Genomic DNA, 13,593 nt, shown 5'->3' on the forward strand with positions numbered 1-13,593 from the left:
GAAAATATTGATACCCTTGACAGGAACAATATTTTATTGACTATAGAGCATTTTAAGGATGCATTTCTATATATGCGAGATGCGCAGAGGGATATTTGCATTCTGGCATCAAGAGTAGATGTGATGTCCATATCTGCCAGACGATGTTTATAGACACGACAGTGGTCAGGTGATGCAGATTCCAGACGGCATATGGAAGTATTGCCGTATAAAGGGGCGGTCCATCGGACCTGGTGGCCATGGCAACAGCTGGAAAATCCACTTTTGTTACCCCAAGTCACATCTCAGCAGAAAAGGACACAGTCTTTTCAGTCTCAGTCCTTTCGTACCCATAAAGGCAGGCGGGCAAAAGGCCAGTCATATCTGCCCAGGGTTAGAGGAAAGGGAAGAAGACTGCAGCAGGCAGCCCATTCCCAGGAACAGAAGTCCTCCACAGCTTCTGCCAAGTCCGCAGCATGACGCTGGGGCCATACAAGCGGACTCAGGTGCGGTGGGGGGTCATCTCAAGAGTTTCAGCACGCAGTGGGCTCACTCGCAAGTGGACTCCTGGATCCTACACGTAGTATCCCAGGTGTACATTGGAAATTCGAGACGTCTTCCCCTCACAAGTTCCTGAAGTCTGCTTTACCAACGTCTCCCTCCGACAGGGAGGCAGTATTGGGAAAAAATTCACAGGCTGTATTCCCAGCAGGTGATAATCAAAGTACCCCTCCTACAACAAGGGAAGGGGTATTATTCCACACTATATTGTGGTACTGAAGCCAAACGGCTCGGTGAGATCTAAAAGATTTGAACAATTACATACAAGGGTTCAAATCAAGATGGAGTCACTCAGAGCAGTGATAGCGAACCAGGACGATATGGTGTCACTGGATATCAGGGACGCTTACCTACATGTCCAAATTTTGCCCTTCTCACCAAGGGTATCTCAGGTTCGTGGTACAGAACTGTCACTATCAGTTCAGAAGCTGCCGTTTGGATTGTCCACGGCACCCCGGGTCTTTACCATGGTAATGGCCGAAATGATGATTCTTCCTAAAAGAAATATGGACGCTTTCCTGATAAGGGCAAGGTCCAGAGAACAGTTGGTGGTCGGAGTAGCACTATCTCAAGTAGTTCTACGACAGCACGAGTGGATTCTAAATATTCCAAAATCGCAGCTTTTTCCGACGACACGTCTAATGTTCCTAGGAATGATTCTGGACACAGTCCAGAAAAGGATGTTTTCTCCCGGAGAAGAAGGCCAGGGAGTTATCCGAGCTAGTCAGGAACCTCCTAAAACCAGGAAAAGTGTCAGTGCATCATTGCACAAGGGTCCTGTGAAAAATGGTGGTTTCTTACAAAGCGATCCCATTCGGTAGATTTCACGCAAGAACTTTTCAGTGGAATCTGCTGGGAAAATGGTCCGGATCGCATCTTCAGATGCATCAGCGGATAACCCTGTCTCCAAGGACAAGGGTGTTTTCTTCTGCGGTGGCTGCAGAGTGCTCATCTATGAAAGGGCCGCAGATTCGACATTCAGGACTGGGTCCTGGTGACCACGGATGCCAGCCTGAGTGGCTGGGGAGCAGTCACACAAGGAAAAAATTTCCAGGGAGTGTGATCAAGTCTGGAGACTTCTCTCCACATAAATATACTGGAGCTAAGGGCAATTTACAAGGCTCTAAGCTTAGCAAGACCTCTGCTTCAAGGTCAGCCGGTATTGATCCAGTGGGACAACATCACGGCAGTCGCCCACGTAAACAGACAGGGCGGCACATGAAGCAGGAGGGAAATGGCAGAAACTGCAAGGATTCTTCGCTGGGCGAAAAATCATGTGATAACACTCTCAGCAGTGTTAATTCCGGGAGTGGAAAACTGGGAAGCAGACTTCCTCAGCAGGCATAACCTCCACCCGGGAGAGTGGGGACTTCAGCGGGAAGTCTTCCACATGATTGTAAACCGTTGGGAAAACCAAAGGTGGACATGATGGCGTCCCGCCTGAACAAAAAACTAGACAAATATTGCGCCAGGTCAAGGGACCCTCAGGCAATAGCGGTGGACGCTCTGGTAACACTGTGGGTGTACCAGTCAGGGTATGTGTTCCCTCCTATGCATCTCATACCAAAAGTACTGAGAATCATAAGAAGGAGATGAGTAAGAACGATACTCGTGGTTCCGGATGGGTCAAGAAGGACTTGGTACCCGGAACTTCAAGAGATGCTCACGGAAGAACCGTGGCCTCTACCTTTAAGAAAGGACCTGCTCCAGCAGGGGCCTTGTCTGTTCCAAGACTTACCGCGACTGCGTTTGACGGCATGGCAGTTGAACGCCGGATCCTGAAAGGGCATTCCAGATGAAGTCATCCCTACCCTGGTCGAAGCCAGGAAGGATGTAACCGCAAAAACATTTTCACCGCATTTGGCGAAAATATGTTGCGTGGTGTGAGGCCAAGAAGGTCCCTACAGAGGAATTCCAACTGGGTCGTTTCCTACATTTCCTGAAAACAGGACTGTCTATGGGCCTAAAATTAGGGTCCATTAAGGTTCAAATTTCGACCCTGTCGAATTTCTTCCAGAAAGAACTGGCATCGGTGCCTGAAGTTCAGACGTTTGTAAAAGGGGTACTGCATATACAGCCTCCTTTTGTGCCCCAGTGGCACCTTGGGATCTCAATGTTGTTTTGAGTTTCCTAAAAGTCACATTGGTTTGATCCACTCACCACTGTGGAATTAAAATATTTCACATGGAAGGTGAAGATTCTATTAGCCCTGGCTTCAGCCAGGCGTGTGTCAGAATGGGCGGCTTTATCATATAAAAGCCCTTACTTAATTTTTCATTCTGACAGGGCAGAATTGAGGACTCGTCCTCAATTTCTCCTTAAGGTGTTTTCTGTTTTTCACATGAACCAACCTATTGTGGTACCTGCGGCTACTAGGGACTTGGAGGACTCCAAGTTACTTGACGTTGTCAGGGCCCTGAAAATATATGTTTCCAGGACGACTGGAGTCAGAAAATCTGACTCGCTGTTTAGCCTGTATGCACCCAACAAGATGGGTGTTCCTGCTTCTAAGCAGACGATTGCTCGCTGGATTTGTAGTACAATTCAGCTTGCACATTCTGTGGCAGGCTTGCCACAGCCAAAATCAGTAAAAGCCCATTCCACAAGGAAGTGGGCTCATCTTGGGCGGCTGCCCGAGGGGTCTCGGCTTTACAACTTTGCCGAGCTGCTACTTGGTCAGGGGCACACCCTGACTGAGGAGGACCTGGAGTTCTCTCATTCGGTGCTGCAGAGTCATCCGCACTCTCCCGCCCGTTTGGGAGCTTTGGTATAATCCCCATGGTCCTGACGGAGTCCCCAGCATCCACTTAGGACGTTAGAGAAAATAAGAATTTACTTACCGATAATTCTATTTCTCGTAGTCCGTAGTGGATGCTGGGCGCCCATCCCAAGTGCGGATTGTCTGCAATACTTGTACATAGTTATTGTTACAAAAATCGGGTTATTCTTGTTGTGAGCCATCTTTTCAGAGGCTCCTTCGTTGTTATCATACTGTTAACTGGGTTCAGATCACAGGTTGTACGGTGTGATTGGTGTGGCTGGTATGAGTCTTACCCGGGATTCAATATCCTTCCTTATTATGCACGCTCGTCCGGGCACAGTATCCTAACTGAGGCTTGGAGGAGGGTCATAGGGGGAGGAGCCAGTGCACACCACCTGATCCTAAAGCTTTTATTATTGTGCCCTGTCTCCTGCGGAGCCGCTAAACCCCATGGTCCTGACGGAGTCCCCAGCATCCACTACGGACTACGAGAAATAGAATTATCGGTAAGTAAATTCTTATTTTATATTGTTAGGAATCTGCTTTGGTTCATCAGGAAAATCAAATGCAGTGTCTTAAGGGCCCCATACACTAAAACGATAATGCATGATTTCAGCTATTCGGGCCGATATATCGGATGAAATCAGGAATTTTGGATGTGTTTTACATCCGATCCGATGCGCGGTCCCGTGAGCATCGGCTCCTCTAGATTGACTGTGCTGCACTCGTGATATGTCGGACCCCGCAGGCATGGCTGGGATCGTACAAGATACATCGTAAGCAAAAGGACCGCATACGATGTATCTTATGCAATCCTGCAGCCCGGGAGGCTGCCGTGGTGATCGCCTGCGACATGAGGGTCCGACATGTCGCATTAGTGTATGGGGCCCTTTACAGTGTAGCAATAGTAGTTGCACTTAATTATACTTGTATCAGGGTGCTGTAGCTTCTGGAGTTAGGCTTGGTATTTGTCTTTATTCAGTAAGTGCGCGGAATGCATTTATGAAAAAAGTGCTTACATTTTGATACTATTTGACTGAAGTATAGTTATTGGTGATTATACTCTGTTCTAGGGAACCATAAAGAGAAGGACATCTTTAACATCGATGGTGATATAACACATGATACACACAGCTTGTCAACAAGCAGCATGTGGACTCTGATAGGCAGGCGTAGCGCTGTCTGCAAATGTAAAATGCCACTGTAAGCCTTTTACTCACACTAGTAGTATACATGTGTAACAACATACACACATCCTGAAATTGCACCATAAAGCCCCGTTTCGTGCACCACGGACTTTGCAATTTAGCAGCACCAAAATGCCAATCCTAACTGCCTAGTACTGTACATGACACTTAATCCGTGATTTTATACCGGGTCCTTTGGTGCAAAAATAGTAATCCCTAGTACACTAAAAAGCAAAGTAAAATACTAAATAAAAAAATAAAATAAAAAATGCAGTGTGTGTAGGGCCATGCATGGTTCTGTTTTATCTGTGACTATATATTTTATTTATTTCATTATTTATTAACCGTTCCTTTATATAGTACAACGTATTCCTTTGCGCCTAACAAGTAAACCTAAGTACCTAGTACAGAATGGGGAAGTGCAGCTTTTATTTTTACACTGCAATATAGATTTGAGCTAGGACACGCCCCTTTCTCATCTTAATCTCTCTGCACATTGTAAATCTTCTCCACCTGTGGTGTAGCATGGTTTTGCCCGGGCACAATTACTTGCTCTTTTTTGCTTTACTCCCAACTGGAAATCAGTCCCTATATGCAAATGTAAAATTGAGGACAAAGAAACAAAATGGAGGAAAAAATAGCAAAGTCGAGGAAAAAGAGCACAGCACTGGAATCATGCTTCATATGGCGCAAATGTGAGGTTACGTCTGCATTTGTAAAAATGATGGTAATGCATAATGATTACAGCTGTACTGCCGACAGGTATTAAATAACGTAAGTAGCGGTTTACACTACCTGACGTTGCAGCGCCTGTTTGCTGGAGTCCCCTTAAAACTTGTCAACATTTTGATTGTTGACAAGCATGCTACATCCCATGGAACATAATGTACAGCCCAACTACACCATTGGTTTTCTGGAAGCAATACTTCTCCGGTATGATCTCACAGAGCCGGTTAGCACCGGCTTACATATAATTTCCTAGTAGTATTACTATAGCTTAGTCAGCAGAAGACTGAGCCCTAGAGAAGTCCCAGCCCTTGAATGTAGTCACATTATCTATTAGGGGTGTGGTATGTTAGATAGAACAGACTTAGGTCGACAGTGTCTAGGTCGACCAATGTTGGTCGACAGTAAGTAGGTCGACATGGTTTCTAGGTTGACATGAAAAAAGGTCGACATGAGTTTTTTCTTTCTTCTTTTTTGTGTCGTTTTCTTCGTAGAGTGACCGGGAACCCCAATTAGTGCACCGTTTCCCCTCGCTTCGCTCGCCATGCTTCGGGCAAGGTGCCCCGCTCCGCTACAGCTGCGCTCGGCACAGGTTACCGTTCCCAATTGTAGTACACGTGGATCGTAAAGTGTGAAAAAGTTCAAAAAAAAATGTGAAAAACTCATGTCGATCTTTTGTCATGTCGACCTAGACAGTGTCGACCTAAGTCTTGTCGACCTAGAGACCGGATCCCATCTATTAGGAGTAGAAGCCAACTGTTTTGGGTTTACAGTGCCATTCCTACGATCCTAAGATAGCAGAATAACTTTCCTTGACCCATTTTTACACAACTATTGTTAATATAATTGAAGGATAGGTATGTGGTTTAAGTAGAGATCTAAAGTAGTAGAACTATTAGGATATGAATAAATTAATTTACTGATTTACTGTGTTTTGTTTTTTACCTCTTACTAACAGGTTTGGATGGGTCTCATGTACCATTAGCAGACACTAGGTCACATCCCAAATCTCTGGAGAAAACTGCATGGAGGACGTACAAAGAATCGCAGTGCCATCACATGCTGAAACATCTCCACAATGGAGCCAGAGTCACTGTGCAGATGCCCCCGAATATTGAGGGACATTGGGTCTCTACAGGGTAAAGATTGTTTGTTTTTACCGTTTTGTTGTGTTACAGGTTATACTCATGACATGCATAATTTCCTTTGCTGCAAGATATATGAACTAATCCTGGACCCAGATTAAATAGCTGTGGCTTTCAGACACCATGTGCATGCTGTAATTCTATTATTCCTTAGGTCACATTTGCTGCCAAACAGCATTTTCCATTGCTGTACAGCTCCATGGCTCCCCCCATCTGTATAAAAAAATATAAAGGGAGAAATAATGTCTTTCATTTAGAAATATTAGTTTACTACCAGTAATTTAAAGAGAGAAATGATTTACACTGGCAGATATACATAACAGAAAATGTTAGTTGTTAAAGTAAGGGACTGATGAGGGGGAGATGTACTAAGCAGTGATAAGAGTGGAGAAGTTGCCCACGGCAACCATTCAGCTGCTCTGTATAATTTTATAGTATGCAAATTATAAATGTTACTTCAATGCTGATTGGTTGCCATGGGCAACTTCTCCACTGGCTCACTTCTCCACTCTTTTCACTGCTTAGTACATCTCCAAAAGAGTCTGGAACTCAGTACTAGCACTGTATTAAATGTACCAATGTTTTCAGTCCGGCTTCGATTATTATCAGTTGCAATTAAGTATATCTCCGAAGGATGGGGCTGAGAGTTGGTGATACTGTACAGTTCCAAGCATGCTTAGAATTCAGTCATACAGTAGATCTGCACTGAGCCATGTTGACCGCTGCTGACAAACCTGTGATCTCTGCAGTCCAACCTCCAATAAACTATGATAAGGTCTTAGTTTTCAATCTGGTTTGAAGATGTGTGTCCACTCATGAACTGATGGAGCCTCCAGCCACAACAGGCAGTCTCCTGTTTCATTGTGGTCTGGCGTAGGACGCACTAGGGAAACCGGTCTAGAGTTTCCTTGCTGTCTGGCCTTAGATGTACTTGGCAAGCTATTGCTGTTTCTTTTACACTTACATTTAGTATCCAGTAGATTTATACCTTATGAAGCTGTAACTCACGTATTTTAATTTTGTTGTCCGAGTGAGCTCTTTGAGAGACTTAGAATCTAGAACTCAATCTATTATGCTGGGTGGCCATTACCATATCGGGGTTTTCATTAAAAGCCACACTCCCCGCTACTGGCATTAGACTTACAGACTATATAAACACATGGATGTTGTCCCCAGAAAGACTTGAGATTATTGCTCTGAGCGCTGTTGAGAAACAGAGAAAAAGCTATAAAGTTTAGTGTTACACGACACAATAGAACAAATGGTGAACCACAAGGCATAAAAAGACCCATAGAAAATAAACATTGGATCATTTTTCCATAGTATTACTTTGATGCAGACATTTCTTTTTCTCTAGTCTACTATATATAGCATTTTCTAGGTGAGATTATACTGTATTAATGGCAAAGATATGTATTAACTTACATATTTTCATTTTATGTATTTTAAAGCACTAATTATACCAGTGGATGTTGTGTAAATATCCATTGAGGTTTACTATGCATGAAAAGGTGATTCCAGTGAAAAAATATCTAAAAGATGGAACAACATAACAGTAATGTCAGCACCAGCAGCTGTGCGTTTCCGAATGGAGCAACAATTCAATTGCTCTGTCGGGTGCCATCTAGAGGCCACCGGCACGCAAAACACTTTAATTCCCCTCATAGAGGTGAGGAGCAGTGTTAGCCTTTTATTATATAGGATACATTTTTTCGTAATTATAATCATTATGCTGCATGCAACAATCTACTGGAATAACTCATGATAATTAAAATAGGACATGTACCTAAACCAGCAGTTACAAGACTAGGACATGGCTATTAGATCTACTTATCAGACATGTTGTGAGTATGACATTTCTTCGCTACATTTGAACCATAGAAACCAACAGTGGACTGCCCAATGGCAGCAACAGCTTCTAACTGGCAATTTCAGGTACTGTACAAGTCCTATTTCAAGTATCAGAATAAGCCTCTTCCTAAAAATGTCCGTCACTACTGCAAGCATCTGCCACTGGTACTGACATTTAAGTATTGCCCACTATCAGGGCATATCTCTCATCTCTTCTGGACACAAATCCTTGGGAGGCATGTCAATCCCCTCAAATGTGGACTATCCTGCTTAAATCAGGGCAATTGTGAGGTAATGCATTTGTGTACCTGAATCCAATTAAATGCTAGTTAATGAACATGATGGGAGCATTTGGCGTGGGCCCCAGCTCCCTCTGCACACACCCTGCATAGGCAAACGCAGGAAGGGCATCCACTTGCCCAGAAACCTTCCGTCCCTATAACCTGGCCAGCGGCCCCCATATGAAATATAAATGGCAGAATGGAGCTACTGTACATGCTCAGTGGTATGAGATTTTCATACCAAGTCTGCTGTGTGAGAGACTGTACATCTGAGTGCTCAATCATAGCACCAGAGAGAGAATCTGGTAAGTGGCTTACCATGATCATTGGGCCTGCATGTGTCTGAAGTACTGTATTACATAAACTGCACATTCTCTGGACCACACAATAATTTATTACTTGCTGATTATGCATCCTTCATGGGCTGCTGACAATTCTGTATTTGCCCCTGCCCAACACGTTATGGGGCAGATGTATTAAGCCTGCAGAAGGTAGGTGATAAGTGCAAGGTGATAAACGCACTAGCCAGTCAGCTCCTAACTGTCAATTTGCATATTGGAGCTGATTGGCTGGTGCGTTTATCACCTTGCACTTATCACTGATTTAGCACTTCCTTATGCCTTCTCCAGTTTAATACATCTGCCCCTATATTTGATGTGCACACATGCACAAACATGATGACATAATTTCTATCACCTTTCCGTTTTATATAATAGATTGTCATCCATCATAGTATACTGAACTTTTGAGAAGACTGGAAGAAAAGAATCCTTGAAAGGCCTCATGTGTCCAACCCACACAGTGGACAAACCTGTCTTGAAGTGAAAACAAGGGGAAATAAATTGGGAATATTTCTTGCAGATACACAAATATTTTCTATCAATGCTTGCCAACTTTCCTTTTCGGGAGAGTCACAAATTATGAGAGGTTCTCTTAGACTCCCAAGAGTGAAGTGGGGGTCCAGGGTTGCTTTTATTAAATTGCATCATTGTGGCTCCACCCCTGCTGCATAATTACTTAGAATGGTAGGGGACAGAGCCTCAATGAAGCGGTTGTGGCGCAATGCCCCATCCGTACCTCAGATATGATTTGCGCCCTCCAGGACTCTCTCAGATGGGGCTTTTGTATAGTCGGCAAGTATAGTTCTGTATGCATTTTTGAGTTTTCTCACAGCGTGAAGCCTGTCATGCTAATACTCTTGTTTTCTCGTTTTCACCTTTTGAAGACCAACTAATTTGTTATCTTATTAATGCAATAATCATTGAATAATCATTGAAAACTTTTCAGAACAACTGTTGCAAAACTGTTAGAGCCCTGTGAGGATTATTTACAAATATTGCTAAAAGGTTTATATCTGCACTAAAAGCATTACAAGTAATCAGATGTTAAATATTATCTTTATTGGGCAAGTTAGACAATGACTGCAAATGTATGCTTGGTTGCTATAACTTTAATCACATATGTACTTCTGATTCATTTTAGTATATACAGTATATTTAAAAAAAAATCTACATTAGACTAATGAAAATGATCCATTTTAGAATTTTTTTCACTTCTATTACAAATGTTTTGACTAGAACTCCAGTCACATACTTACTGTATACTTACTGTACATTGTATTTACATTATAGATGTGAAGTTCGGTCTGGACCGGAATTCATCACAAGATCCTACAAGTTTTATAACAACACATTCAAAGCCTACCAGTTCTATTATAGAGGAAACCATTGTACAAATCCTACCTACACTCTGGTTATTCATGGAAAAATTAGACTCCGCCAGGCATCCTGGATCATTCGTGGGGGTACAGAGTCTGATTACCAGCTGCATAGTGTTCAAGTGGTACCTCACACTGAAAGTATGGCGGAAAAACTCACTTTGTTGGTGAACCAATCGTGTCCTGGCTTTGTGCCTGAAGACAAGCCCTGGAAGATAGATGTCCGTTATGATTTGTGGAAAGAAAACAACAGTTGCAGATGTCTAGAGGTTCTTAACTTTGCAATGCATGAGCTTCAGCTAATCCGTGTGGAAAAGCAATACCTCCATCACAACTTGGATCACTTAGTAGAGGAGCTCTTCCTAGGGGATATTCACACTGACGTCACCCAAAGAATGTATTATAGGCCATCTAGCTATCAGCCGCCTCTACAGAATTCCAAGGTATAAATAAACACTGTTTCATTATCTAAAATACACCATCATTTTAACAAAGTAATATTCCATTGTGTTCTGAAACTGTAGATTGCTTGAACTTTTAATCTAACAAAATATATGTATATATTGGATACCAATTTTAAGAGGCTGCATGTATTCCGTACTTAAGGTCCTGTTTCTGTCAATAGCCGGACACCTGTATTAATAATCTGTACCAAGGGTTTCCAAACTTGGCCCTCGATGACCCCCTAACAGTTCATGTTTTCCAGACGACCTGTAGATCTTTAGAATGTGTCAGGTGTGAATGCACCTATGCACTTGCTACAGTATGTGGTCTGGAAAATGTGAGCTCTTATCGTAGAGTTTGGACACCCCTGATCTAGACAACTGTCACCTTTTCGGGAGCACAATTATAGGTTTCCGTATTTATTATGTTTCTGCCCTATTACTCAAAAGGGGGGAGATTTTTTTTATACATTAACAAAGGGCAAAATATTGCTGAAATTATTATGGGCCCTACACACTGGGCGATAATACTCAAAGATATGAACGATCTCGTTCATTAATGAACGAGATACCGTTCATATCTTTGAGTGTGGAGGCACCAGCGATGAACGATGTGCGGCCCCGCGCTTGTTCATCGCTGTTACCCCGTCGCTTGTGCTTGCAGGTCAATATGGACGATCTCGTCCATATTTGCCTGCACTGCTATGGAGCCGGGTGATGGGGGGAGTGAAGAAACTTCACTGCCCCCCCCACCGCCGGGTCAACCGTCGACCATATCCGCTGGCGGCGGATCGCACAATGTGTAGGGCCCATTAGATAAATGATAGGTAGAATCTGGTTGCTAGCTATGGATGATATCACCATTTGTACTTTTTAGAAGGTATGATAAAACTCCCCCATTATCACAGAGTTCATTTTACTGTCTAGGCTGGAAAATTATAGGCCAGCTGGTAACCCTAGTCTAAGAAAGATGACCCCATTCTCTTCTGAAGCAGTAAATACTACATTGTGTTCAAGTAATGATTCACAGTGACACATGTTTGCACTTTAATTCAGATATTTAGAATTTCTAGAGCAGTTTAGAACACAATAGCAATGTATATAATGTTGCAGGAATTTACAAGGCAAAATATGATTCACAGCATATTCTAGCAAAAAATGTAAACGATACATCAGGTAGAACATAGCTTAACAATACAATACAGAGTTGCGCAGCAATTACAGAACAGTGTAAGGGGGAGATCAATTGTTGCGCTAACTTACCACGGGATAATTTACCGCCTCCCCCCGAAACACCCCCCCACCCCACCCCCGCTATCCAATTAGCACCGATGCACGGCCGCCAGTAGCTTTTATCTGGGAATGTATTTCAGGACCTCCGCATGCTCCAAGAAAAAAATCCCAGATAATTAACCTGTTTTCAGGAAGTCATAAGTGAAAACATATAGGTCAGTGTCCGCGATTCTATGCGTTTTCGCCAGAAAACAGATTTTTCAGGCAGAAGAAAACTGTCTCTATATGAATGGCCTGAAAAAAAATCACAAAAAAGTCCAAAAATTCGCAAAAATGTCCCTTTTTTGCACCCCAAAAATGATTGAATTCCTCCCTAGGGCTGCCTATAGATTATATTTGGTTGAATAAGGTATAGTACAATATAAGATCACGTAGTAGCAGATAGCATCTCAAAGCAGTATAGAATGGAACAATATGACTACATAGGGAGCAAACTGGCTGTATGAACTTTGTATCATCTTTGTATCATCTAACGCCACACTTCTACCGTATCAATTTGACATGAGCCTTGTGTTCCTAATTTAGAATTACTGAAGTGATGATCCTCTGGAATATATGTAACATATTTTTCAGTAATGATCCAGATGGAGTGAGTTTTCATAAAATATATGTGCTTGTACCCTAAAACAAGGCCAAATTGTAACACTTCAGGCAGTGGTTCCTAAACTAGGTGCCGTGAGGCTCTTGCAGGGGTGCCACAGGTTGGTGATTTAGATCCAAATTAAATTATTTATGTTCAATTGTTGTAGGTAAAACCAGTGCAGATTGCTATCAAACATAAAATATGTGGACAAAGAAAATCACAACCCTGCCCACCAACACATAACTGATCCTTAGGACCACATATAAACTCAATTTACTTGATTTGAATCTTTTTTTGCACACTTTCTCAGTAAGAAACTATTGGGCTAGGGGTGCTGTGAAATGCTGATAATTTAGGGTGCCATGACTCAAAAAAGTTTGCGAACCACTGATTTGAGTGTTAAGATCACTGCAAAGATGTTAGTCTGATTTTCTTTTGGGCCAAGATGATACAGGTTGAGTATCCCTTATCCAAAATGCTTGGGACCAGAGGTATTTTGGATATGGGATTTTTCCGTATTTTGGAATAATTGCATACCATAATGAGATATCATGGTGATGGGACCTAAGTCTAAGCACAGAATGCATTTATGTTACTTATACACACAGCCTGAAGGTCATTTTAGCCAATTTTAGCCAATATTTTTTATAACTTTGTGCATTAAACAAAGTGTGTTTACATTCACAAAATTCATTTATGTTTCATATACACCGTATACACACAGCCTGAAGGTCATTTTACCCAATATTTTTTATAACTTTGTGCATTAAACAAAGTATGTGTACATTCACACAATTCATTTATGTTTCATATACACCTTATACACACAGCCTGAAGGTCATTTAATACAATTTCTCTAACGTCCTAGTGGATGCTGGGACTCCGTCAGGACCATGGGGAATAGCGGGCTCCGCAGGTAAACAAAATTTGTGTACATTGAGCCATCAGAAAACAAAGGTTTCACTATCTCACTCTCACTCAAAAAAGTCCGTATTTCGGAATATTTGGATATGGGATACTCAACCTGTATTAGTAAACCATATGAATATGTGAAAAATAAAGGGCA

At 42.4% G+C, this 13,593-nt stretch overlaps 1 protein-coding gene across 1 annotated transcript in view; it reads left to right on the plus strand.

The window, feature by feature from the left end:
* APCDD1 (APC down-regulated 1) overlaps positions 1–13,593 on the plus strand; it is a 93,997-nt gene that overhangs the window by 48,464 nt on the left and 31,940 nt on the right. The window contains 2 exon segments of the mRNA XM_063923458.1: positions 6,173–6,353; positions 10,123–10,651. Of these exon segments, the coding sequence (XP_063779528.1) occupies positions 6,173–6,353; positions 10,123–10,651 (710 nt within the window).

This window comes from Pseudophryne corroboree, chromosome 5 (genome assembly GCF_028390025.1).
Source record: "Pseudophryne corroboree isolate aPseCor3 chromosome 5, aPseCor3.hap2, whole genome shotgun sequence".
NCBI lineage: Eukaryota > Metazoa > Chordata > Amphibia > Anura > Myobatrachidae > Pseudophryne > Pseudophryne corroboree.